This window comes from Hibiscus syriacus, unplaced genomic scaffold (genome assembly GCF_006381635.1).
Source record: "Hibiscus syriacus cultivar Baekdansim isolate YM2019G1 unplaced genomic scaffold, ASM638163v2 tig00111550_pilon, whole genome shotgun sequence".
Taxonomy (NCBI): domain Eukaryota; kingdom Viridiplantae; phylum Streptophyta; class Magnoliopsida; order Malvales; family Malvaceae; genus Hibiscus; species Hibiscus syriacus.
In genome coordinates this window covers 139,294-167,247 of record NW_024063118.1, presented here as the reverse complement: position 1 = coordinate 167,247, position 27,954 = coordinate 139,294, and the positions used below count along the sequence as shown (strand labels likewise).

The 27,954-nt window shown below is 33.5% G+C and overlaps 2 protein-coding genes across 3 annotated transcripts; both read right to left on the bottom strand.

The window, feature by feature from the left end:
• Positions 1-6,506: 6,506 nt before the first annotated feature.
• Positions 6,507-9,344, bottom strand: LOC120164865 (serine carboxypeptidase-like 44). Of its 2 annotated transcripts, none has more exons than XM_039174503.1 (10): positions 9,075-9,344; positions 8,825-8,929; positions 8,646-8,738; positions 8,449-8,541; positions 8,091-8,176; positions 7,608-7,907; positions 7,159-7,292; positions 6,971-7,069; positions 6,772-6,886; positions 6,507-6,681 (listed from the first exon to the last, which is right to left on the bottom strand). In XM_039174503.1, exons 1-10 carry the CDS (start codon positions 9,304-9,306, stop codon positions 6,550-6,552), a joined length of 1,389 nt encoding a protein of 462 aa, XP_039030434.1. In that variant the 5' UTR covers positions 9,307-9,344; the 3' UTR covers positions 6,507-6,549. The 2 variants fall into 2 exon arrangements, with proteins under 2 accessions (XP_039030434.1, XP_039030435.1); XM_039174504.1 differs by having other exon boundaries at positions 6,507-6,678.
• Positions 9,345-12,085: 2,741 nt separating this feature from the next.
• On the bottom strand, positions 12,086-15,183 carry LOC120164866 (3-hydroxybutyryl-CoA dehydrogenase-like). Its single transcript, XM_039174505.1, has 5 exons — positions 14,968-15,183; positions 13,024-13,245; positions 12,808-12,920; positions 12,208-12,617; positions 12,086-12,175 (listed from the first exon to the last, which is right to left on the bottom strand). Exons 1-4 carry the CDS (start codon positions 15,151-15,153, stop codon positions 12,266-12,268), a joined length of 873 nt encoding a protein of 290 aa, XP_039030436.1. The 5' UTR covers positions 15,154-15,183; the 3' UTR covers positions 12,086-12,175; positions 12,208-12,265.
• Between the last annotated feature and the right edge of the window lie 12,771 nt (positions 15,184-27,954).

Genomic DNA, 27,954 nt, shown 5'->3' with positions numbered 1-27,954 from the left:
AACTGAAGCATGCACCAAGGGCATGTTATATCGAACTTTCTCGTTTCTTCTTTAGTTTGGCTTTCAGAAACCAAAGGTTGATGCATCATTGTTCATCTATAGTACAAAGGGATTTATTTTATACCTTCTAGTATGCATGGATGATATTGTGTTTATTGGTAATAATGATGACTTCATTGCTCATTTCATTAGTTTATTATCTACAAAGTTGCCTTGAATGATATGGGTTTGCTCAATCACTTTCTTGGCATTGAGGCTATTTCCACTCCAACTAAGATTTCTATCTCAAGCGCAATACATCTCTGACATCTTGGCTCAATTTAATATGAAAAATGTTGAAGAATCGGGCAAAGTAAATGAAAGAACACAATAATTTTAACAAGGTTCGGCAATGTGCTTACGTCCTCGGTGCCTAGGCGGAGCTAGAAATTTTTTTTCAATGTCTCAGAGGTTTAGGTTACATCTCTATTTATAATAAAAAACCTGATACATAATTACATAATTGACCTTGTACCATACCGCGGGGCTACGCCCCCGCACCCCTAACCCACATAATCGTAACCCCCTCTGCAAGACTTTCTTTGTAAGGATAATTAATGTTCACTCACTCCACTTCATCCTCTGTCCTCTTTACTGGTATATTTATGAGCCATACCTATCAAATCTCCACCTTAGCGAATATCCCGCCCCTTGGAAACTTCAATGTGGGTTAGGTTACCTTACTTTTTTAACAACTCGAAAACATTCAACAAGTCCAAGCAATGCTTGAACTTGTCTATCGTAACTGGCTTGGTGAACATATCAGTGGCATTCTCATCAGTATGTACCTTCTGAAACAAAACCTCTCCAGATGCAACCAACTCTCTGATATTGTGGAACCTTACATCAATATGTTTAGTTCTAGCACAATACACCTGATTCTTAGCCAAGTGAATAGTACTTTGATTATCACAAAGCAACTGAACTCCACCTTATTGAACACCCAACTCCTTCACTAAACCAGTAAGCCATAAAGCTTCTTTTGCAGCTTCAGCCGCTGCCATGTATTCAGCTTCAGTTGTAGATAGTGCCATAACAGATTGAATAGTAGATTTCCAACAAATAGGCCCTCCACCAAGAGTAAACACATACCCTGTCATAGATCTTCTAGTATACAAGTCACATACATAGTCTAAATCCACATATCCTACAACCAAAGGATTATCCCGTTTACTACCAAAAACAATTCCATGTCCCACAGTACCCTTTAAGTCCTGAAAAATCCACTTGATTGCTTCCCAATGTTGCTTACCAGGTTTAGACATGTACTTACAAACTTGACTAACATCATGAGCTAAATCAGGACGAGTACATACCATTGCATACATCAAGCAACCAACAGCATTAGAATACGGAACCTTCGACATATCTCCAGCTTCCTTATCTGTCTTAGGGCACTGTTCTGATGAGAGCTTAAAGTGGTTCGCCAATGGAGTGCTAATTGGTTTTGCATTGCTCATCGCAAACCTTTCTAGTATTTTCTCAACATAACCCCGTTGAGATAGCCACGATTTCCTTGAGTCTTTGTCCCTGCAAATTTCCATTCCAAGAATTTTCTTTGTAGCACCTAAATCTTTCATATCAAATTTCTGACTCAATAAGATTTTCAAACCGATAACATCATCATGTTCTTCGCAACAATCAACATATCATCAACATACAGTAACAAAAAAAATAAAAGAACCATCATCAAGGTTCTTAATATAGACACAACAATCATACTCACATCGGTTGTAGCCAATCGTGATCATATAAGAGTCAAACCATTTATACTACTGTCTCGGAGACTGTTTCAACCCGTACAAAGATTTCTTCAATCTGTAAACTAAATGCTCGTTTCTAAGTTGAGTGAAACCTTCAGGCTGTCGCATGTAGATCTACTCCTCTAAATCACTATGCAAAAAAGCAGTTTTAACACCCATCTGCTCTACTAGCCACCAATGCAAGTACTGCTCGGATTGAAGTGTGTCTGACCACAGGAGAAAATATTTCATCATAATCAACTCCTTTCTTCTGTGAAAAACCCTTTGCTACCAAGCGAGCCTTGAACTTCTCCCCCTCTTTTTCTGTTACTGCTGGTTTCTTCTTATACACCCATTTGCAACCAATCGACTTCTTACCCTCAGGAAGGGGAACTAACTCTCATGTACGATTGTGATTCAAAGACTCCATCTCCTCAACCATGGCAGCCATCCACTTGTCGTTTTCCTAACTAGTAACGGCATCATGAAAAGTAACCGGATCATCACTACTAACAGTAAGTGCAAAAGAGACCAAGTCTTCAAAACCCAATCTGCTCGGGGGCTTTATATTCGTCCGTCTCACCCTATCTCTGGCGAGACTATAATCCTGCAAATCATCCGTAACGGAACCACCAGAAGTCGATTGAGAAGTTTCTGGGTTCTCAACTGAAAACTGCTCAAAATCCACCATTGTCGTCTCTTTCTTCTGCTGCAACATGGATTGTTCATCAAAAACAACATCTCTACTGATCACAATTTTCTTCGCAACTGGATCCCATAACTTGAATTCTTTGACACCTTTCTTGTAACCCAGAAAAAAATACACTCCTTTGATTTTGCATCAAGTTTGGATCTCTCATCAGCAGGTACATGCACATAAGAAGGACAACCAAAAATTCGTAAGTTATCAAAACTAACATCATGACCAGTCCATACCTCTTCTGCAACTTTCCCAGCCAATGATGCCATTGGCGATCTGTTGATAAGATAACACGCCATGTTAACAGCCTCGGCCCAGAAGTGTTTGGGAAGCCCCGCATTCAACCGCAAACATCTGGCTCTTTCATTCAACGACATGTTCATCCGTTCCACAACACCATTCTGTTGTGGTATCTTGAGCACTGTAAAATGTCTCTTAATCCCTTGCTCCTTACAAAAGTGTAAGAACTGTGAATATGTGTACTCCGTACCATTTTCAGACCATAAACATTTGATTTTTCATCCTGTTTGGTTTTCTACCTCAGCTTTCCACAGCTTGAACTTCTCAAAAATGTCTGACTTCTGTTTCAAAAATACACCCAAACTTTCCGTTAAAAATCATCAATAAAAGTAACATAATATCTAGATCCGCCCAGAGACGATGTCGTGGAAGGCCCTCATATATCATAGTGCAATAATCAAGAATCCCTTGAGTTGTGTGCTTCGTAGTCTTGAAACGAACTTTAGTCTATTTACCAAGAACACAATACTTGCAAAAATCGAGCTTACAGCTTTTAACACCATGCAACAGATTTCTTTTATGTAATTCAGCCATACCACGTTCACTAAGATGAGCAAGACACATATGCCACAGTTTGGTAGTATCATCACAGGACTCAACAAAATGAACTCCACCAACAACGGTACTCCCTAACAATCAGTAAATATTCCATGCAGTCATCTTTCCTTTCATCACAGTCAAAGCTCCTTTAACAATCCAAATGGTTTCCCTATCCTCATCAGCCTTAGGGATAAAACCATTCTTGTGCAAAGTGCCCAAAGAAATCAAATTCTTCTTCAAATCTGGGATATGTTGAACACCACTCAACGTCCAAACATAGCCATCATACATCTTAATTCTGACCTCACCAATACCAACAATATTACAACATTGATCATCACCCAAATAAACAGAACCAAAATTAACCGACCTGTATGTCGAAAACCATTCCCTATTTGGCGTGATGTGAGAAGAACATCCAGAATCAAGAATCCAAGCATCTGTCAATTGAGCCATTGAAATAGAGAGCATATCACCCTCACTTCAATCAGAATTGTCATCCTCGACCACATTCACAGACTTGGATGAATCATCACGCTTCTCATCAATCTTTTTTTTCAACTTCGGACAGTCCCGCCTCCTTGCACTTGTAACAGTGAATTGTCTTTTTATCCCTATATTTGGATCTGAAATTCCGCTTGCCAGACCCTGCCTTCTCTGGCTTCCGTCTACGGTCTCGATTACCCTTGACATATAAACTATCGACTTGAGAGCTTTCCCCTGCATTCTGTTTCCGCTGGTTGTGAGCCAACAATGCTTCAGTAATCTCCTCAACATTGATAGTCTATTTCCCATATGTAAGAGTAGTCATCATGTGTTCGTAAGAGGGAAGCAACGAACACAACAGAATCATCGTTGTCTTCATCCTCAATTTTCACATCAAGCCGAGCTAAATCAGAAACGATTTGATTGAAGACATTCATGTGTTGCGCCAAATCATGATCGTCCTGCATCTTCAGCCCATACAACTGCTGCTTTAGATACAGTTTTATCGTTAATGATTTGGACATAAACTGACTTTCCAACTTCTTCCAAATTTCATCTGGAGATGACAGATGCATGACGTGATACATGACCTCGTCCGCCAAACATAATCGTATTGTTTCTGCCGCTCGCTGTTGCAATTCTTCCCAATCTTCCTCCTCAATCGATGCCAGCTTTGTAGGTCGCAAAGCCTTCAGGATCCCCTGTTGCACCAACAGATCCTTCACCCTCGTTTGCCATAATCCAAAGTTACCCTGACCATCAAATTTCGCAACTTCGAATTTTGCTCCTGACATCTGATACCAATTGTTGAAGAATCGAGCAAAGTAAATGAAAGAACACAAGAATTTTAACGAGGTTCGGCAATGTGCTTACGTCCTCGATGGCTAGGCGGCGCTAGAAATTTTTTTTTCAATGTTTCATTGGTTTAGGTTACATCTGTATTTATAATAAAAAAAACCTGGTACATAATTACATAATTGACCTTGTACCGTACCTATTTATGAGCCATACCTATCAAAAAATACCAAGATAATTTTCACACCTATTTCTTTTTCTAACAAACTACCTTCTCCTGAGTCATCCATGTCACTATATATCTCGAATTATTGACGATTACTTTAACTCCTTAAGCATCTCACACTTACTCGTCCGAATATTACTTTTGTTGTTAATCATCTATCGCAGTACATGTATGGTCTCTTACTTGCACATTGGACAGCAGCAAAACGCATCTTGCATTATCTAAAAGGTATGTTATGCCATAGCATTCTCTTCGTTCGACATCTTCACTTCATCTCAATGCCTTTTTCAATGCGGATTAGGTGGATCCTCCACGGAGGAAAAAACCAACTACTAAATATGATATTTGTCTTGGTTCTAATCTCATCTCATGGAAGTCAGCTCGTTAGAAATCAATCTCTCGTTCTTCCACAGAAGCAGAATATCATGTTGTGGCAAATACAACTATTGATGTACTTTGGGTTCATCATCTACTGCATTAAGCGAACCACCATCAGATCTTTTTTGCGACAATCTCAGTGCCACATATATTTGTAAAAAAAATATGTCTTTTATTCTCTTATGAATCATTTTGCACTTGATTATTTCTTTGTTTGTGAATTAGTTACTGCATGTTTACTATTGGTTCAACATATCCCATCCAAAGCTCAAATTGCAGACACTCTGCCAAAACGCTTGAAAGGAATCTCTTTATTCATTTTAGATCCAAGATTGGTATCTTCGATGAATCCTCTATCTTGCGGTAACGTATCAAAGATAAAGATTAGATTAGATTATCCAATCTGATTATAGTCAACCCAATTATGCATTGTATAAACTTTGCCTTGTGTACACATTTGACTTCTTATCTTTGTAGGATTAGATCTTTTTGTTAACTTTTATATACCTATCACTTGTAAATGTTAAAATTATTGTGTTAATTAGGTGCGGTAAGTATTGTGTCGCACCTCTTGACACACAATCCAACACACAAATCAGTAGTTGAAGGGACGAAAAAAATGTTTGTGCAATTTGAATTTGTTATTATATTAATTTTATTAATCATCACGTGAAATTTTCATTTAAAAGTTACCAGTCAGTAATCACTTTATAACTTTCAATAATTTGTATTACTATTTAGTAAATTTTCATAATTGGGGAACACAACTAAAAATACATTATAGTATTTAGTAACTCTTCATAATCGGGGAACACAACTAAAAATACATTATAGTACTATCCCAGATGTTTACCCTAAATTTAATTTGATGTATTTATAAGGGAAAAAATTAAGTTCAAAGGCTCATTCCACTTTATAAAACGGGTTTGTTGAACTCAGCCCATTTCTCTAGTTTAATTCCTATTCAAATCCTCTAAATTGTGAACAAACCCTCAATTTTAAGAATAATTTGATCCTTGAACACATTTATGCAGAAAGGTGTATTTGATAATATATTCGTATTGAAAATATTTTATTCTTTTCGTACTATGGTAGTAAAGAGATCATTTTTTTTTAATTATTTTAAAAAGATCTTGTGAACAACATTAAATTACGAAAACAAATAATCCGAATAAGTACATGACTTCATGGTAATGTATTGTATGGTCACATAAAATATTTTAAACACAAATATAAAAATAATAGAATACATGAAAAAAATACGTATATATGAATTACGAAATATAGTTTATTACTGGAAATTACATGAAATTACATCATAATATCATGTGGTCTTAATATGGTTAATTAATCACAAAGTTGGAGAAGATATACAAAGCTTGAGATGGTCTAGATAACGGCACATGATGATTAGCTCCTTTTACTGTCATGAAAGTCAATAGATCTCCATACAAGTACAACAACCCTCCTTCCTGCTAATTTAATTAATAATTATTATCATATTCTAATTTAAACTCCATTATTATAATAAATAAAAGAATTAAAAAAAAGGGTAAAGCAATAACCTTGTTCTCATGATTCCAAGTTTCGTTTTTGGTTAAATTCATGTTCATGTCCTTGGCTAACTTTTTAACATGTTCCGAGTTTCCAATCAGAGGAATTGCTCCATCTACGTCACCACTTTAGAAAAACGAAAAGAAAAAAGACGTTGATTAATACATGTCGAGTTTAGAAACAGAGTTTATGTCAGAAGCATAACTCAACCTGAATATGGTAATAGGAACAGATTGTTGGAGAATTTGCTTCAACGTCGGAAGCATGTCATTATATATGTCAGTTGGGTTGTATTTGAGGCCACTCATCCTGTTAAATTTCCATACATTGTAAAAAAATCACTATTATCCTTTAAAAAAAATTATACACATATAAATAGATAGATAGATATAACTCACGGTATACAACCGGACCATTCGAATTTTAGATTGGTTCGATTTGCATGGAAGACTTTCTGAACTTCAGGAATATTGAAATAAAAATTTGGTCTAACAGTAAGGCATAGATCACATCCATCGATAACTTTAGTAATCTGTGACATGAAATACCAAATAAAATGAGTACAATTGTATATAATTTAATTGAGCATTACATATTCTTAAGAGATCACGTTCTTTAGGATCAAGATTTAAATTTTAAACTCAACAGTCTCAATTATTGGCCGAATACAAACAAAAGAAAGTAAATAAACCAACAATGTTGGTTCAAGTAGTAGGTATTTTGATATCGCTTAAACAAAGTTTCGAGTTCAAATACTTGTGTATACAGAAAATCTTTTTTCCTGATTAATCAGAACGAAGCCTTAAAATCGATAAGATAAAAAAAACAAAAAGAAAGTAAATAATACCTCTTTTCCTGATTTTAGATCTTCCATAGTCCCATCACATGGGGTACGACTAATATCAAACTGTCTTTGCCTAGATTGATCGACAGAAGTTACGTTGAAAGCTATCATTTGGGATATACCCATGGCTTGTTGACATGATTCAGACCACGGGCCGACATTGTTTGAATAGTTGTCTTCGTTGACCCCATTGCAACGTTTCAAAATTTGTTGATGCAACACTCTCGAGATCATCCCTTCCGATGCATATAATTCTTGTTCCGCTAGAAGATCTAACTTATACCGAAGAACGGGGTTGCCCAACTGTATTTCGATATTAGAAAGAACTCTAAAATTCTTAAGAAAATCAATATTATAAATTAAACCCTAATAATCATATGTTTTTCAGTAAAACGATAGAATCCCAATTTATGAGATCATAAGTCAAATTTTAGTAACATAAACGAAATGATCAATTTCATAATAGAATTAGATCGAGCTTCTTACCGCTAATCCTTTGATGTTAAACTTGAAATTCATTGATTGCTTGTTATATTGAAGTAAGGAGTTGACAAAGTTGGGTACAAAGTGCCCTGAGGAAACAACAACTTTCATAAATATATGTTATTTAATTTGATTTAATTTAATTTAAATGGTTGACAAAGTTGGGATTTCATCGGTTGGTTAAGACCAATCGACTTAACCAACCGATGTTAAATCCTTTTTATTAGGTTAATTAAGACTTACATTTATCAACTAATTGATTAAATTTCGAATTTGATTAGATAAATCAATCGAAATGATAAATTCTTCTCTCTTACGGTTTATGGGCCATAAATAGGTAAATGAAATACATTGAACGAACCTGCATAACTTGCTCCACAAACATATAAATCTCTAGACTTGAAAATCGGGTACTTTTCGAACCATTTCAGTATGAATGTAACCAGATCATTATCTGTAAGAGGCAATGGAGGAAAAATTTAAGAATTGTCGGTCTTTTTTTTTTCTAATAGGGAAAATAAGAAGAAAAACAAGTATTGAGTTTCGACATGGCCATACTTGTACTATGATCTCCAACTATATAATCATCGCTTGTGTTTGAATACGACCATCCAGCTCCAACAGGTGAATCGATAAATAGAATATTGGACACTGAAATTTATATAAAAAAGAATTTTGAATTAAATCAATTGATACATCGAACCATATGTATAAGAATATTTAAAGAGAAAAGCAACCATTATTCCAAGCATGTGGATTTCTCTCGAGGCCGCGAGCATCATTTGTTGTAATGAAAGGACCGACACCGACGAAGCTATCTCCAACCGAACTGCATCCTGGTCCTGAAATTATCATCAATTTTAAACACTTTTTATCGATATATATTATTTTACTTCTACTATTTTTCAGGGAAAAAATAACTCGAAATTTAATCCAATTGGTTCATATAATCATTTTTAGTAACGGTGAAATCGAAAAGTAACAAACCTCCCGTTAGCCAAATTGTGAGGGGTTGATTCTTTGGATCGTTTTCGGCTTCGACAAAATAATAGAAAAGGCTTCTGCCAGCCTCTGGATCAACATCAATATACCCAGAAAACTGCCTGAAATTGACAATTGGTTGTCCAGGCAATGTTCCTATTTGATCATTCAAAGGATATCCGATAACCCCGCTGAATATGAAAGAATACATGACAACAAATAGTACCCAGAAATCCATTAGGAACTGATAGAAATATCTTAAGACACTGCTTAATAGATAAGATATTTCTATCAACTGATTTACAATTATGCAATGAACTTGTATATATAGTGGAATTTTGATTCTATTTTTAGTTATTTTAGGTTCAAAATAGAAAAGATATTATTAGAACATTGCTTATATACCATTAAATTTGAAGTCATCATAATTTATTTAACTGTTATTGATTAATTTTATTTGTTTGATAAGAATAATCTTCTCGGTCGCTATTTTTAATATGTATCCATTAACGAATCTGACTATTTTGATGAAACAACATTCGTTCATTTCTTATAAGAATAACTTATTCATAACACTTGATGAATGTTAAGATTTTCGATTCCGCCGTATCATAATATCGTCCTGGTACTAGATATTTTACACGTTTTTTCTTGCCATAATTGATAAAGTAAATAAAATTAATTAGAAATGAACCAAAACTATCTTGTCATGTAACACAAGTACCTAAGTGCACCTAAATTAATATAACATTAATGAAATTCGATATACGTAATGGAAATCCACTTGCATGGAACAAAGTTTGTCGAGCTAAGAGAGATGGGGGTATGAGATTCAGAGATTTAAAGCTTTTCAATCTTACGCTCCTTGAGAATCAAATCTGGAAATTCATTCATAATCCCTCGCTCATTTTTCATGTCTTCAAGGCAAGATCCTTGTGGGAATTATCGCTCGTGACCATAATGGAATGGTGATTGAAGGCAGTGTTCGCAAACTCGAAGGTACCTACTCGACGATGCAGCTGAGGCTATGGCCTTCTCCTATGGTATCCGAATGACCATTGAGAATGAGTGGGACAAGGAGAAATGCTATTTCCATCGTCAAACGACTTACTAATCGGGAAGATGATTTGTCAGTAATAGGATTGATGCTCAACAAAGCTTATGAAGCTCTCGCTAGGTACCCTTCAATTAAAGTTATGTATGTTAATAGAGTAGCCACTAAAGCTGTGCATTCTGTTACTCGTTGGGCTTTGTCAAGACCCAATCTTATGTGGTTCTACCATGATGAACCCTACCGTATTAAAAACAATGTACTCCTTGATACAATTGGTATTCTAATACTTAATTTTATCAACTTATGAACTAGCAATTTTTTTTATTTAACGATGTATATATGATCTATTGATCGATTAATTTGGATCAAACATTATAAATTCCATTATTGGATAACTTTCTTAATCCAATAAAAGTCGAGATTCGAACTACTAACCTTATTGAAGGGATCTAGTGTCTCGAGATTCGAACTACTGACCTTATTGAAGGGATCTAGTGTCTTAATCCAATAAAAGTCGAGATTCGAACTACGGACACAACCAAACTTTGTTTATACTAGATAATCAAGCTGAATCAAACAGGCCGTCTCAAATTTTGGGTAAAGCACGAGCTTGTGAAACTAGATTGCTCCCCTACTTGCACGATAAACCACAATGTCGTATCGACAAACTCAAACATGATGAATGTTCGAATTCTTGAATGCCAGAAATTTTCTAGCAAATAAATTCTCAGGGAAATGCCAACCAAAATTCCACGTTGAGATGTTAAATTGTGGGAAGGTAGAACATGAAAACTTACCGCTTGAATTCATAGAAAAATGTAGGTATACAAGCGGATCTGGCCATTCTTTCAAGGACATCGGTCAAGTTAGAACGAAACAGAGTCATCGATCATCGATGTGATATAGATCGACAACCAAAATTTACAGAACATGAACCGAACCAAAATACACAGATAAAAACATAATTGAAATGTCCTTTTTTTATTATCAGTTCAATGCAATAATAATACCATAACGAAAAAGCAACATTTTCATGCAAACTTGGATAAATAAAAGTTATTTCATACAATTTATTTGAGAAGAAGAAGAAGAAGAAGAAGAAAATTCACTTTGCCTTATCAGCTTTCACTTCCTTGTTTTTCTCCACCTTAGGAGCATCCTTCATTTTTTTGTTTCCCTTGCTTAGGCTTCATGAAGTAGAAACAAGAACAGCAAGGACACTGGATAAATAAAAAGTTATTTCATACAATTTATTTGAGAAGAAGAAGAAGAAAATTCACTTTGCCTTATCAGCTTTCACTTCCTTGTTTTTCTCCACCTTAGGAGCATCCTTCATTTTTTTGTTTCCCTTGCTTAGGCTTCATGAAGTAGAAACAAGAACAGCAAGGACACTGGAACAAGAACTTCATGTCTGGTTTTCTTCTGGGTTTCAAAATATGTCCTGAAAGTCCTTTTTTTTACCTTTCAATTATACGGGGTGTGTGATAATGTTGTTTTTATTTTGCTATATGTTGTAACGACCCCTGATAGATTACAATTCAGTCACTTCCAATAAAGGAAAGATGGTGCCTAATAATGCCAACTTTAGGGTTAGGGAAACAACTGGTGAATTGATGATCCCTAATAGGGTTTGGGGTTTAGTCCTTGTGGATCACCCTGGCCATCATCTGTGGGGAAAAAGGAGGATTTTTTAAATTTTCCTTGCCTTCTACTATTGGTCTCCTCAACTGGCAAGCAATATATGGCACACATGAATTTGCAATTTGCATTATTACCATGAGGATGAAGTTGAAAAAAAACTTATCCATAATTGAGGGGGTTTTAAAGTAGAAGATTATGATATGGGTTTTAAAAGGGGAAAAAAACAGAAGTGTGGTTTTTTTTTTATTTTGCTAAGGATTATGTTTGTCAATAATTCAATTTTTTTTATATAAAATTGAATCAATTGGTATGTAACAGAGCATGGCCACTAAAAGAATTAAATATTTAAGCAATAGAAATGGTAAAGGGATTAAAAAAAGGTACATTTCTATACCAATTTATTTCAGGAACTCTTCCTGCCAGTTCTCGACTCAAGATATGACTTATGAACTTTATTCAGGCACTGCTTTTGTTACTCATGATCTATGAAATAAGAATATATTCAGAGTCGGGGAGATGGTTTACGGTAGTCATATACCCCGACACCGCATTTTCTCCCAACACGACCGGCATCAACATACTGCACGAGAAGAGGGCAGGGGGCATATTTACTGTCACCCAGACCGGTATGTAGAACTTTCATTATCGATAAGCACACGTCCAGTCCTATGAAATCTGCAAGCTCCAAGGGACCCATTGGCTGGTTTGTCCCTAATTTCATCCCTGTATCGATATCTTCCTTGGTGGCCACCCCAGTATAAAGTGTGAAGAATGCTTCATTTATCATTGGCATGAGGATTCGATTCACGATGAAGCCCGAATAATCCCGAGAGCAGATTACCGTCTTGCGAAACCTGTTAATTATTGGTCCGGTTAAAATGGCAGTCGAGTACTATTTATCATCAGATCCTAGTGAAATTTGCAACTTGGAACAGAGGTGACCATGCTAGATAGCTAGCTAACACATGCACAAGCCAATAGTGCTAGTTAAAGGAAGTTATTTATGTTTCTTTTCTTCGCATGCATTCTTTAATCACACATTACCTCTCCGCCAATGCTTTTGTCGCATGAAATGTTTCATCTGATGTGTCTGCACCACGAATAATCTCAACCAACTTCATTACTGGAGGAGGATTCATGAAATGCATTCCAATGACCTGCACAAGAACATGTTTGCTTCAATCTCAACAAACGTTACGTGATTTTGCATTTGATTGTCAATTGCATCAAAATAAACCCAAACATGGCTCCAAATCAAACCTGGCTCGGTCTGCTGGTTGCAGTTGCTAACCGAGTAATGGAGATGGAACTTGTATTAGATGCTAAAATGGCTGAACTCTTAGCAATCTTATCAAGTTCGATAAGCAACTTTTTCTTCACGTCTTCTGATTCTACAATTGCTTCGACAATGAAATCAGCCGACCGTAGGTCTTCTATATTTAAAGTACATTCAATACGTTTCAAAGCTTCTGTACGAGCAGCCTGTCAAATGAAACAATGTTCTATTATAAGGTTTATCAGAAAATGCATAAGAACCATCAATGAAAGAATTTAACATACAAGACGTTATACAAAATAAAATTTGTACTATTAAATCAAGAATCTTCAGTACTATTGTTCACTACTCCCCCAGTTTGTTTTCCTTCATATGTGTTTGCCATCCATGTGAGTGCGTAAAAGTAGGGGTGTTAAAAAAAACCTGAAACCATTAATAGTAACCGTTAACCGGTATAATCGTTATATTTAACAGGTTAATTGACCGAACCGTTAATACTAAACAGTTTCAGTTAACCGAACCGCTAAAAATGATGGTTAATGGTTAAGGTTACAGTTACAAATTTTGATAAACGGTATAAATTAAATTTATAATTTATTATATTTTTAGATAAATAACTTAATATAATTTTCTATTATTTATAATTTATATATTTAAAAAAAATTGTATACAAATAACTTAATATATATTTTTTATTATTTTTAATTTTTATTTCTTTGAAAATATAGAAACATACTTGCACCAATATAATTATATGTTTATGTTATTGTTAGGTACTACGATATTGGGAGATGTAACTTACATCGGTGTAAGTATGTGTTAGCTGCTACACTTTTTATTTTATTTACTTGCACTGTTGTAAATATGTGTTAAGTGCTACACTTTTTTATTTTATTCACTTACACCGGTGTAGAATGTGTTAAGTGCTACACTTTTTTGTTTTATTCACTTACACCGGTGTAAGTATGTGTTAAGTGCTACACTTATTTATTTTATTCACTTACACATATGTAAGTATGTGTTAAGTGCTACATTTTTTGTATTATGAATTATGAAAAAATATTGACAAATAATTGTAATATGATAACCGTAGGTTAACCTGTAACCGAACCGTTAATAACGGTTAACTGACCATTTAGGCTAAACGGTACGGTTAACCGTACATGAACAGCCCTGTTACCAGATATGAGTTCCAAATACATGCAGAAACATAGAAAAACTTGAACATATATGTTTCCAACTCTCACATCTGAGTTCGAATAGAAAAAAAAGAGTTTGATGTTAACTTATTTCGCTTCATATTACTAGAAAAAGGAAGAACGGATTATGGAAAACCAGCAACCTTGTTAGAGGTAAGTTAACAGTAACACTTTCAGTTTAACACATAACATCAATGCTTTGACCCAAATGTTACAAAAATCACTGTATGCATGCAAATAACAGGAATACAGGCAAGGATGCCCTGTTTCACCGCATTAAGGGCGATCTTCATGGCAAAACTATGACTTTAAACAACATTTGATTGCTAAACAAAGTTCAAAACCAGACCAAAAAGAATTTATTAGCCAACAACCTATGCAGCTGTTCCAACTAAACATCATGAAACTTCAATTAACAGCACTAACACAGGCAGCCTATTCCTCCACAAAGTTTACACTGAAATGAATCAAAATCAGAAACTGATAACCATCTCATCAAAAAAGCTCAACCACTCAAACCTTCCATCAATTACTGAGTTACAAATTTCTCAGATTTCCAACCCTAAGCCCAAACACAAGCTCTAACCAAGATCAATCCCTTTTACCTATTCTGGTAACTTTTCAATCCGTTTTAACTCAAACCCAATCTAGGTTTCATTCAATTGAGTTTTTGATCAACAACATATATATATGTAAGAAAGATGGAAAAAAGACCCAAACTTTGTTTACCTGGGAGAGTTGTCCTTTGGAGACAAAACGTTGAAGGGAAGAAGAGATGGATTGAGTGGCTTTGGAAAGAGCGGCAGGATCGGTATCAAGAAGCCAAACACGGAGACCGTGCATGGCACCGAGTTGAGCTATGCCCGAACCCATTTGTCCACCGCCCACCACCGCTAAACTCTTTGTTTCTCCCATTTTTTCTCGGCCTGCAAAACGCAAACTACCCTAGAACAGAACATTGAGAGGCGTACTTAAAAAATCTAACCTGTCCTTATCTTTGGCAGTGCAGACTTATCTGATCAATAAAATAATTAAAAAAATAATATTTTTTCCATTTATCACAGTGCAACTGCCGTGCTGCCTGTCAACATTGTATGTATACTATCTTTTTTCTGGTTAAATCTAAAATTGGTAAAAAAATATTCACTCCATATTTCAATTTTTTAGGAGGTTCATGAATTTGGAAAACTTTTTAAATTAATATTTATATTAATTTGATATTTGTATGAATCAATGATTTCAATAATTATTATTATTATTTATTTTAAAAAAATTAATCAGGTTATTGATTTGGCAGTGACTGATTAAAACGTTAGAGATATTAAGTTATACGTAGTATAATTCAATTGATTATTATAAAATAAAATTTTATAATATTTGGCGAATATCGATGAGTACTATTAATTTAATTTATAAAATTTTAAAATTATAAAGTACTTAACGTGTAATTATAAATTAATTAAAAATATAAATGTAAATTATTTAAAATAAAATATTAATTACATTATTTTTTATAATCTTATTTTAAATAATAATTAGATCAGATATTAATCCATAAATTTAAAAAATAAATTCTTTTTCTTGCTTTAATGCAGTGATGACGACCATAACAGCAGTAACAGTGCGTCAATAACAAACTTAATATTTAAGTATTAAATCTAAACTATAAAAAAATCAAATAAATAAACAAAGTAATAACGTTTTTCTCGTAAAAAAAATATTAGTTTTAAATTTTTTTTATCTAACTAATATGGAAGTAATATTCTATAATCCAAGTTATTTTGACGTTTGTGAGAGTGAACAAAATTTATTATTTCCAAAATATTCTTTTAATACAGTAAAAACTTAATATTTTTTTATCAAAAATATAGTTTACTGAAAATTTTCATTTGTTAAAAAACTTGTATTAGAAAAATAAATGTTAATGTTTATTTAATGGATTATTATCCTTTATTCACTGAAATGAAACCTATTTATTTATTTTTAAATAGAATTAAAAATAAAGCAAAAAGTTACATGAGGTCCTAACTTTAAAAAAAATAATGTGTTTATTTTTTTTTTGGATGAATGTGACTTTTTAACTTAAAAAAATTCAATAAAATTATTTGATTAACTTTTTCAGTCAGACTAATTGTTCCGTTAATTCTTACTGTTATAAATTAGGTAAATTACATTATTAATCACTCAATTATTTTTATCTCTTTTTTTTTTAATAAATCAAAATTTTTATTATCCAAAGTAACAAAGTTCAACAACCAATCAACCAATCAAAAAAATAACAAAACTAGAACAAAAAACAATGATTGGTTAAACTATGCCCCAAGCATTACATAGAAAGAAATTAGTGCTATCTAATCTGTTAATAGATTTCCCTCTAAGCCGCATACTAACTACTTCCATGATATCTTTGAGCAAATTATCAATGGAACGGGATCTGCCTTTGAAATATCCTTCGATTCCGTTCTTGCCACAAGGAGTAAACTTAAGCATTCCAAGCAATTTTCAAGATAGTGATAATAAGAGATTTCCCCTTCCATTTTAAGCAAATTTGATAAACCATATCATCCCAAGGCAGAACGGTGAAGTTCATTCCGTTCAAATGAATGATAGCTCTCCAAAGATCAACTCCCAAGGGGCAAAGAGAAAACAGATGATCCCTTGTTTCGTTGTTATTCCTGCAATTAACGCAAGTTCCATCAGTGGTGATTCCCATTATTTGAAGTCGATCTCTAGTAGGCAGCCTATTAATAAGGTCATCCACACAATTAGGATGTGCTTTGGAATGTGCATAGGGTACCAAATAAGCTTGTGTCATTGCACTTTCAGTCGTTGCATCCGGATATTGTCCCAAATTTCCTTGGTCTGTAGGGTGCCTATAGAAAACAGGGGATAAGTCGTGGCCCTCAAATTGAGTATTCTACGAATACCCTAGCTGATAGAGATCTCAGCTTCAAACTATCAAAAGCTTTGATGCTTAAAAACGTAGTGATTGAGCCAAGCGACCCAAAGCGAACCGTCTCCAGCAAGAATCTTCCTTATGAGACTAATTATGCAAGCTTTGTTCCATGTGGGAATATTTTTCAAGCCTAAACCACCTTCAGACTTAATAGTGCATATTTGATCCCAACTTACTCTTGCTCATGTTGCCTTTTTGTCTGCCCCTTTCCAAAAAACCCTTGAGCATAGTTGCTCCACATATTTTAAGATAGAAGTAGGTAAGATTAATTTTCTACACCAGAAGTTACTAACGATGATTAAAACTGATCTGAGAAGTTCTAGTCTACCTGCATAACTAAGGTTTCTAGCAGACCAGTGGTGCAATCTCTGTCTAATTTTGTCAAGCAAGGGTTCACAGTCCTTCATAGAAAGTTTACGGGTGACAAGGGGGATACCTAGGTATCTAACTGGTAAACATCCCATTTTAAACCCTGAGATATTTTCCAGATTCTGTAGAACCGAAGGAGAAATACCAGAATAAAAGAGGTCGCATTTGGACGAGTTTAATTTCAGGCCTGAAATTTGATAAAACTGATGAAGAACACTCAATACACCTGCCACTGAATCAGCGTTTCCTTTACAGAAAATCAGGAGGTCGTCAGCAAATGAGATGTGAGTAAGCCCAATTTTCTTGCATTTAGGGTGATAGGCAAAGAGACCTTTGGCTGCAGTAAGATTAAGCATTTTAGAAAGTACATTTATAGCAAGCATGAAGAGATAAGGGGAAAGAGGGTCCCCTTGTCTTAGACATTTTGCCCCTTTGAAATAACCTATCAAGGTACCATTAAACGTAATAGAGTAACGAGATTGGGAGAATCAAGATTCAATCCAAGCAATAAAAATAAGAGGCAGGTCGAGCGCTTTAAGGATTGATAAGATGAATCTCCAATACAGTGAATCGAATGCCCTATGAAGGTCAATCTTCATTGTGCATCTTGGAGATGAAGTTTTCCTTCCATATCCTCTGACCATCTCCTAAGTAAGAAGAGAGTTATCGATGATGGTACGGCCACGAATAAAAGCAGTCTGGTTCAAAGTGATAATCTGGGGCATAAATGATGTCATTCTGCTGATAATGATTTTAGAGATAATCTTATATAAGACAGAACAACAGGATATTGGCCTATAGTCTTTGACAGCACAAGGGTTGGGAACAAGAACAATGATAGTGGAATTGAAAGCTGGATGGATTAAACCATTACAGAAAAAGTACTTCACTGCATTGGTAACATCTTCTCCCACTATAGACCAATACTTCTTAAAGAAGAAAGGAGAAAATCCGTCCGGGCCAGGTGCTTTATCATTTCCTTAAGAGAATAAGGCATAATGGTTTTCTTCAGTGGAGACCTCCTTAACAAGGGAAGAGAAAGCTTCAATAGAAAAATAATAGTTAAGGAGATCTTTGAAAATGGAGGGTTCGATATCCTTGACCATAGGGTCAATAGTACCAAGAAGCTGGGTGAAAAAAGAGGTAACCTTATTAGCCATGGTATCAAAAGTTTCAAGCCTGTTGCCCTTGTCATCAATAAAGACTCTAATAGTATCCTTTTTTTTTGGAAGCAACAATTGAATGAAAAAACTTATTGTTTTTGTCACCATCGTTAATCCAATGAATTTTAGCCTTTTGTTTAAGGAACAGAGATTCAGTTTCTTCCAGAGCCTTCAGCTGGTCTTGAAAGTTAAGTTCCTTCACAATGGAATCCTCACCATTCATAGTAAGAAGCTGCTGATTTTCCAATTCAGCTCTTTTTAGTTTCACACGATCTGCAATGTTGCTAAAGTTATCTTTGTTGAAAGACTTGAGACAGAGTTTGAGTCTCTTAAGTTTTAAGAAAAGAATCAACATGGGATCGCCAAAGGCTTCTTGATTCCACGAGTCCCTAACCAGATTGGTGAAACAGGGATGGGAAGCCCAGAAATTAAAAAATTTGAATGGTTTAGGTCTGGTGGCAAGGTTATCTTTAGAGAGTCAGATGATGGCCATGTTGTGATCGGAGATTCCAGGGGAAAGGAATTCAACAAATGAGTGTTGAAAGAAAGAATCCCAGCTTGAGTTAATCAGAATCCTGTCGAGCTTCCTTGCAAGAAAGAATTCATGTTGCTTGTTACTCCAAGTAAACATAGGACCAAAATAAGGATGGTCAACGAGTTCAAGCTCATTAGTGAATTCTTGAAAATCCTTCATATCTGGGGAGGAATAAGGACCTAACAGCTCATGATCAGAGCTTTCGTGAGAATGCAGGAATATGTTAAAGTCTCCTCCTAAGACCCAAGGGGCTTGATTAACAATAGTGCTAACTTCCTTTAACTTATGCCACAGCAGTCGTCTGTTGATCCCTTCATTACTGCCATAGATTGCATAAATAAAGATTGTATTACCAAAAGCAGTCCCTTTAGCAGTGATACACTGTTGAGAAACTTGAATGATAGTTAAATCGATTCCCTTCCTCCAAAGCAACCAAATTTTTCCATTAGAAGCATGATCATAATTGGTGCAAATATTCCAATTAGAGAATTTTGAATTAATGATTGATTCTGATTTTTCAACTTTTACTCTGGTCTCCAAAAGGCAAAGAATATCCATATTGTTTTGTAGGGCTCTAAGTGCCACTTTATTCTGTTTAAGAGGACTGTTGAGTCCTCTTATGTTCCAAAAACTGATAATCATTGGGGTGGTGTTCCCAAGGAACCCCTATGACTGGCAACTGATTGAGGTTTACCTTTGTCAAGTTGGACTATTTTCTTTATTTTCATCTCATTAATTAAAACATTAACTCCTAATAAAGCAGCTCTGGGTTTTCTTTGAGGAACTCCTAAAGGAGGAGATTCCTCAATAGAATTGAGGATTTCAAATATATTTTTAGAAGGGGCTAGAGAACCCTTAGCATTGTCCCTTCTAGGCCTACCTCTACCTTTTTTGAAGATGTTGGATAAGAAATGGTAGGGGCTTCGAGAGTCAGAAGATGAGGAAGATCATTTCTAGAAGATAAAAAAGAAGCAGGAGCTTCAGCAGGCTGAATAGTTGAATTATCAACAGGTAAGCCAAGATCAGAAATTTTAATAGACTGAGGACCAGAAAGCTCCTTTACAGCAACTAAATTAAGACTTTTTTTGGTAGCCATGTCCTCTGCGTGAAGCACAGTTAGAGGAACTTCCACTACAGAAGATACTAAGTGTTCAGAATTGTTAGGTAAATTCTCTTGAGGCAGAGAATTAGAATCAGCATCACAAGACACATTAGTGTTAGATTCCTATAGGACTTTAACGCCTCCAATAGCTTCAACACCTCCGATAGGACCAGCTGCTGGATGAACAACATATCCTTCATTCTTTTTCCAGATATGGGAAACAGAAAAGATAGAAATAGATTTTTGCTGGCATCCTTTTTCAAGATGACCAAACATCTTACAGCTCTTACAAACAGGAGGGTACCAAGGAACCTCGACTTTAATCGAGGTTTTATGACAGTCTTTAAGTATTACTTCAATAAATTTAGGGATAATATCATTGACTCCTATTTCGATACAAACTTTTGCAAATTCCAGTCTAGACTTCGAAGCAGTAACAGAATCCATTGATAGAGGAACACCAATGGCGCTGGCAATGTAACTAAGCCCTAATCGGGAGAAGAGCTCTAAGGGTACGTTGAAGAGATGAACCCAGACAGGGATCTTAGTTAAATCAAAATTCAGGCTTTTCATATTAGGCTCATATTTTTAAAGGATTAGGGTTCTGTTATGAATGTACCAAGGGCCATTATCGAGAACCTAGTCTCTGGCCGATTCGTTATCGAACGAGAAAATAAATAAGTTATTGCCAGCAGAACTGACATGGATGTGCGATCCCAGCAGAGCTTTACTCCAGACATTGTCAACAATACGTTGCAACAAAGAGAAGTTTGGTGAGACTCCGAGGAACTGGCCCACCAGGGAAAGTTTCCACTCAGAAATACCAGCATCAATAATTTCTGGAGGGGGAAGAACAATCAAGCTATCATCGCAGACATTTGGGGGAAAGAACTATAGGTCTTGCGATTCAGAGCATTTGAAGAGTTTTTTCTAATCCATTGCAGAATAGGTGAGCGAAAGAAGGAACAAAACAACAATGAAAGATGAAGAGAGGCAATCGGAGGTCAGACGAACGTGAATCAACAGAAAGCTCAGATGCCATTAGTCCTTAATTTATTGCGCGCCTTGTCTCTTTTATTTTGTTCACTAAACTAAACATGAAAATTAATCTCGACTTTTTTCTTCTAGTCTCACCATTGTCTCCACTACTAAGAGGATCATCGATAACATCAGTAGCACTCAAATTCTACAATGGAGGCGGCTCCATTTAAGAAGAATCGGGAGTTATTTTTTCAGTAAAAAACCTCCTTCCTATATCGAAAAAATCTTCTAATAATTGTTGTGCAAGACTCAAAAACCTCGATCCCCTCATAATCAAAGCATAACTGGTGGCACTAGCACTAGCATTGGCAGCACCAATAATGCTTAGAACCCTAAACCCTAGCTCCAAAGGAAGATTATTTTAGTTGGTATCATGAGATGATAGAGAAAGAGACAAGGCTTGACCAGTGACACTATTGTAAGAATGGTCGAAATCTCTTATGTTTTGAAGGTTTTGTTGGGTATAAAGAAAATGATTGTTGTTCATATCTTGAATCAAGCTAGGGTTCAATGGTAAAGACGATTGTGCATTCAAATAAGGGTGGTGAAGAGAAATTGATGAAGAAATCCCCACCAACAAAACCCACGGAATTCACACCTTCTTTATCGGCACAAACGAGACTACCATTGGCAGTGCAAGATAACAAATCGGAGGAAAGAATATAAGCAAAACTAGAAGATCATTTATATGATTGAAACTGTAAAGTTATGATCTTCATGGCAGAGAAAAGAGAGCTTCAAGCAAAATATTTTCTTCTTTTTTTCTTGCTCAAAAAGAAATGAACTCAGAGAGCGTTTCGTTTGTAGAAAAAATCATTAAGGAATTATATTCTTATATTTGGTTAATAAAAAATATTATTATCAGGTAATAACTTATTACCAATAGTAGCATTCTTTTTGTTAAAATGATGATTTTTTCATCACTTGGGATATAAATACCCCTGAAGATTTTTTTCATATGAATCATTCTCAATTCTTATTCTTCGTGTTTTACTCAAAATTATAAACTTAATAAAAATAATATACGAAGAGTTTAATTTAATAAAATATTAATAAATTTGAGTAGTTAAAATTATTTTATATTTTCAATATTTAGTATATTAATTATTTTATAATTTTATGCGATGAAAAAATTATTATTGTAAAAATTGTAATTATTTAAAATAATATTTAATTTTGAGTTATTAAAAAATATATCTTATACATTAAAAATAATATATTTGCCAACTCGAGATCACAATATTATTTTTCATATTATATTATATTTTATATAAATAATATGATACTTATGAAAATTATTTAAAATAATAAGTTTGATATATCAATTATATTAATTATATGTTAAAATTTTTTCTTTAAACTTAGATAGTGTGATAATTAAAATATTTTTATGAATTTTCATTCAAATATTTTATAATGTAATATTAAAGTTTTAATTGTTAAAAAATATATATGACAATAATAATTTGGTAAAATATGCATCTAAGTAATCTTTTATTCCTCCAACCAAACATTGTAATCTTACAATCATGTTAAGCAAATCAAACAGGGTAATACAACATTCCCAAAGTAATGTTACATTCCAGGTAATCTTATTCCCAAATGTAATATTACATTTCGTGAACCAAACATGCCCTCAATGTCATGTAGAAAAAGATAGGTTTGGGGAACATATGAAGTAAAAGGGTAAATTGATATTTTATCCCTTAATTATTTTCGGTTTACAAAAAGATCCATGATTAGTTGCAACGCATCGTTTTGATGTCAAATAAATTCCTTAATCTCAATAAAAATAAATAGAAAAGAATAGTATAGAGAAAGTAAGGATATCCATAGGGAAAAAGGAAGATGTAGATTGCTTGTGATTATTTAAACTAGGCAAGAATGACTAGTAAAAGTAAAATGGGGGGTGGGGTTTGATGGAATGTTTTGTAAAGAAAGTTAAAGAATTAAAGAAAAGAAATTTAAATTAAAAACCAATATGATGAAATCAGCCTCAGGCTTTCGCGTGCCTCATATTCCAATCGATCCTTGAATAGGATTTTTTCCCCCGGTTAAATGTCAGTTTGAGTCCACAATGTTCAATCCTTGTAGCTCATTTTCCTATTTGGTGATTGATTTTCCCAAATATATTTTAGAAATATCAATCCTTGTTCGGATCAACATCGACTATCGTTGTTAACTCAAAATAGTTTAAAAGCACTTGGAAAAACTTGATTCGAATTATGCTTTCTCTATGAAAGTCGAACTCGATCCCAATTTCCTGTAGCGTGTCATCGTTAAGTATGTTCAAGGGAATTCGAATCAATTGATTCTATAATCCCAACGATAAACCATAACAATATCCAAGCCAAAATCTATTTTTTAAAGTGAAAGCGTTTTGATTTTAAGAAAGATCGTTCGCCAATCTAGATTTCAGAAAATTGAGAATTTAACCCGAAAATGTATGAGGTGTTTTTCAATTCTCACGTTAGGAATTGAGTCATCGCTTCAGCCTTTGGATATGAAAAACTTAGTTAAGTATGATAGAAACCACACTTAGCATTTTTCTAAAAGAAAACTTTTAAAGAAAAAGAAAAGGAAGGAAAGAAAAAAAAAAGCTTTATAAAAATAAAGAAAGAAACAAGAGAATTCGCTAAGTGAATGATTGAGTGATCTCACTGATGATTTGAGGCTTATCCCCAATAAGGTATTTATAGTCCTAAAAAACTCTAGAATTTGCATTCAAAATCAAAAGATAATTCCTAAATATAATTTCTAAAATTAAAAATAGATAAATCCTAATTTAAATTTAAAAATTACGACTGAGCTTCTTGTTTCCACCAGGCTGCTGAGACCTTTTAGAAGCTACTAACTGGAAACAATGTCAGACGCTTCATGCCCCAAGTCATGCCCATTAACCCGATCATGACTCTAGAAAATAAAAAAAATGTACAATTTCATCAATTTTAGCAACATTTCTGGAATCTACTGTTGAGCGTTGAAAATGAATGAAAAATCCCAAATTAGCAACTTAAAATATCTAATCAATGAGTAATTAACCATAAAATAATGCATAATTTAAGCACTAATCAATTAGTAATTTATCCCTAAAACAAAAGTGACCATTTATGTAATTTACCCCTAAAATAAAATGGGTTAACTACAGCCTTAGTCCTTGAAGCCTCTAAAATTTCCAAAATTGAAAACTTTTTGAGTTTAGTGGCCAAAATAGAAGAGAATAAAATAGTTAAGTGAGGAATGGTGTGATTTACCCAATTTATAACAGCAGAAATTAACGAAACATTAGTCAATGACGGAAAACGTTGGTCAAAGGGCCCTATTGGGTCCTTTTTTTTGAGTTAGAGGGTCACATTGATCCAAAAAAATAGGATGATGGTCACATTGGTCCGCCCAAAAGTTTAGGGACCTTAAATGCCTTTTTACCTAAAAAGTATCATGATCTTTAAAGTTATACCTTAATATCATTTTGGTATTTGAATAAATTTATTTATTTTGGTTCATACAGTGTTTTGTGATTTTTTTTATAACGAGATAGTATATATTATTACTGAAAATTTTAAAGATTAAATTAAAAAAAGAAGAATTTACACGTATTAAAATGATAATGAGATACAACTTCAAGACCAAAATATTATTTAATCCTTTTAAATATAATATTTTATAAGACATACTATTAGTAAGTAACCTAACTTTCATTAGAATTTAATGGGCTAACAATCCTTTAAGTTTTATTTATTATCAAATCTAAATAACTAATGTGAAATTTATTACCTTGAGATTTATTATACAAATAAACTTTTTGAAAATATATTATTCCTTCTCCTTTCTATTTGGGCTTTACCGTTTGTGGTTCAATTCAAAGTGGTTGTTTAGAAATCAAATATCAAGCCCAGAATATTGTTAGGCCCATTTTAGAAATTGAGAAAAATGGTTAATTCACATAAATTCTAGCCATGCGTGTATTTATCAATTACCTATGTATTTATTTAAAGAATAGTTTTAAATTTTAAATAAATAAATTTACAAATGAATTTATAAAGGAATTTATTCATTAACATTATACAATATTATTAAACTTATTCATTTAATAAATATAAATTTTATTATTTATATATATTTAATCTAACTAACAAATGTTAATAATTAATATATAAATATCAATAACCAATTGATTTAGTGGGACGAGACACTAGATCACTTAAGCAAAGTTAAGGGTTCGAATCTTGACGATTGTGAATATAGTAAATTGGGTTGGGAGGGTCGTCCTTGCCTTTGTAGTATCTGATCCAAATTAGTCTATCGAAAGATCAGATATTGGTGGTTATACCAAAAAAATAATATATAAAAAATTCATGAGTAATTCGTCAAATATTTCGTTTGCTTATGTCCATAAAATTCATCCAACGTTTTAACAAACAACAAATTACTGCTCTCAAATTTTCTTTAAAAAAATGTTAAGGACGCTCATTAAAACTAACCAAATCTTCTCCATACCCTTTATGACATTATGTAACCACCACATTTATATGTAATTAACCTCTAATTTATGACGTGTTAGTAAAGTCGGTTCAAACATTTACACGATTTTTTTAATAAGGGTAATACATCAAATTTTAACTAGTGACAAAGTTTGAGGGTTAAAGTATAAATTTTGTAAAAGTTTTGGGACCAAAAATGTAATTTTTAAAAGTTATATATTTTAGCCCACAAATGAACAGTTTGACTTAAAATCAAGGATTTTCGTGGGAATCGGATTTTTTGTATGGGATCTGTGTTAAAAGTTATAAAACGATAAAGTTCGGTATTGAAATCGAATAATCAGATCAATCCGGAATTTTATGAAAATTTGAAGGATGTTATAAAATGGTTGGAAATATTATTTTCATATTTTGGATCAAATAAATTTGGCTCAGAATAGTGTGATTTTATAGAATTTGCCGAACAGTGGGATTTTAGTGACTAAAGTGTAAATTTCAAAAATTTCATGGCCAGAGTAGAAATTAAAAGTCAAGTTTGTTCATCTTTGACTGAGGAATATTTTAATGGAAGATAATACAATGGCATTTGGTGATTTTTGAACCTCATTAATGGTGTTTTTGGAATTTCTCATTAATTGAATTTTAAATTCAATTAAACTAATTATGTTAAGACAATATTTAAGATAAGTGTTAGGCATTTTTTAACTAGAATAATCAAGAGGATTAAGCATATTTTGCTCCAACAAGAATCAAGGCCGAAACTCTCTTGTTCAAATAGGTAAGATTTTTATTTTATTTTTGAAGTTATACATTTGATTTTTGGATTAAGCTATTAGATAGAGAATTAATCAACGTGAAATTCTCTATCATTTGGTACCAATATTACTTGGTGAAGTTTCTTGTGTGATGAGATTGAAAATTAAGGTTTATGTAGGGTTTTGTGATTTTGAAGAATTAATGAAGGATTATTGTGTTTTTTATGTTGGAGATTAATTTTCAAGCATGTGTGAAGTTTAAAACCATGTATAGAACCTAGTATAGCATTCAACCACTTTAGGGTTTTAGGGATTGATTGGATTTTGGTGTAATTTTATGTTGTGTTGATTTGTATAGCATGAATTTGAAGTAAGGAAGTTGAATTCATGCTTGAAATTGAATGAAAAGTCTACCCTATGTACATAGTTAGGTTCAACCATGAAGAGGAAATTAGGGGAAATGTTGAAAATTTTCCTATGATTTAGAAATGATACTAGAAGTGTTCTATTTGATTTGGAGGTCAATTTGGAACAATTTGGAAGCTTGAATAAGAAAAATGGCTAATATACAAGTTTTGAGAATTGTGAGACATTATTGCAAGAATATGATATTTGGAGGGTTTAATGTTGATTTTTAATATTTATAATATTGGAATTTAAGTTGCAAAGTTGTTTGGAACCAAATTATAAATTTGGCAAAAGTTAAGGGTGTAACTTGAAAGGTCCTAAAATATAGGGACTTGATTGCAAGTTTTTACTAGTGAAAGTATTATTCAGGTAAGTTAGAGCAATTCTGGAAATTTTAGTAGTTTGCTGATTTTTGAGTTTAATTATGTAATGTTGGATTAAATTTCAAGTTTATAAGGTTAGTGGTTGAATTCGAAAAGCTTAAGAAAGTTTAGGATGAAGTTGCAAGCTTTTGAATGTTTAAGTGTTTATTCGAATATTTTATTAAGGTATTGGAAATTATAGAAATTAAAGTGCTGTGAAAGATCATTATGAATTTAATGAAAAAGTTATGGTGAATTTTAGAAAGAATTCATAATAGTGGTTTGATTGTGCAATTGGCAAAAGTTGAAGGGTTGATAATGGAAATAAGTATTTGTGGAATTTAAGGAAATATTTTAGGGAGTTTGAAATTACAATAGAAGTACGATTTAGGTTTATATCGACTTAAGTATCAATTTTATTTCTAACGAATTATATATTTACACTCAGATTATGTTAGTTAGATACTAACATATAGTTTTAATATTCTATGTTATTATATAACGTCTTCAGACCATGGTAAATTTATTGATCCAAGTAGCTCGA

Excerpts from the sequence above, each read along its gene's own strand:
- LOC120164865 (XM_039174503.1), bottom strand. The coding sequence starts at position 9,306 with ATGGATTTCTGGGTACTATTTGTTGTCATGTATTCTTTCATATTCAGC. Across the intron at positions 7,908-8,090 it reads TTAACATCAAAGGATTAGCG|TTGGGCAACCCCGTTCTTCG; the intron begins GTAAGAAGCTCG and ends ATCGAAATACAG. Across the intron at positions 7,293-7,607 it reads ATCTAAAATCAGGAAAAGAG|ATTACTAAAGTTATCGATGG; the intron begins GTATTATTTACT and ends TTCATGTCACAG.
- LOC120164866 (XM_039174505.1), bottom strand. The coding sequence starts at position 15,153 with ATGGGAGAAACAAAGAGTTTAGCGGTGGTGGGCGGTGGACAAATGGGT. Across the intron at positions 13,246-14,967 it reads CCAAAGGACAACTCTCCCAG|GCTGCTCGTACAGAAGCTTT; the intron begins GTAAACAAAGTT and ends TTCATTTGACAG. Across the intron at positions 12,921-13,023 it reads CAACCAGCAGACCGAGCCAG|GTCATTGGAATGCATTTCAT; the intron begins GTTTGATTTGGA and ends GTTCTTGTGCAG.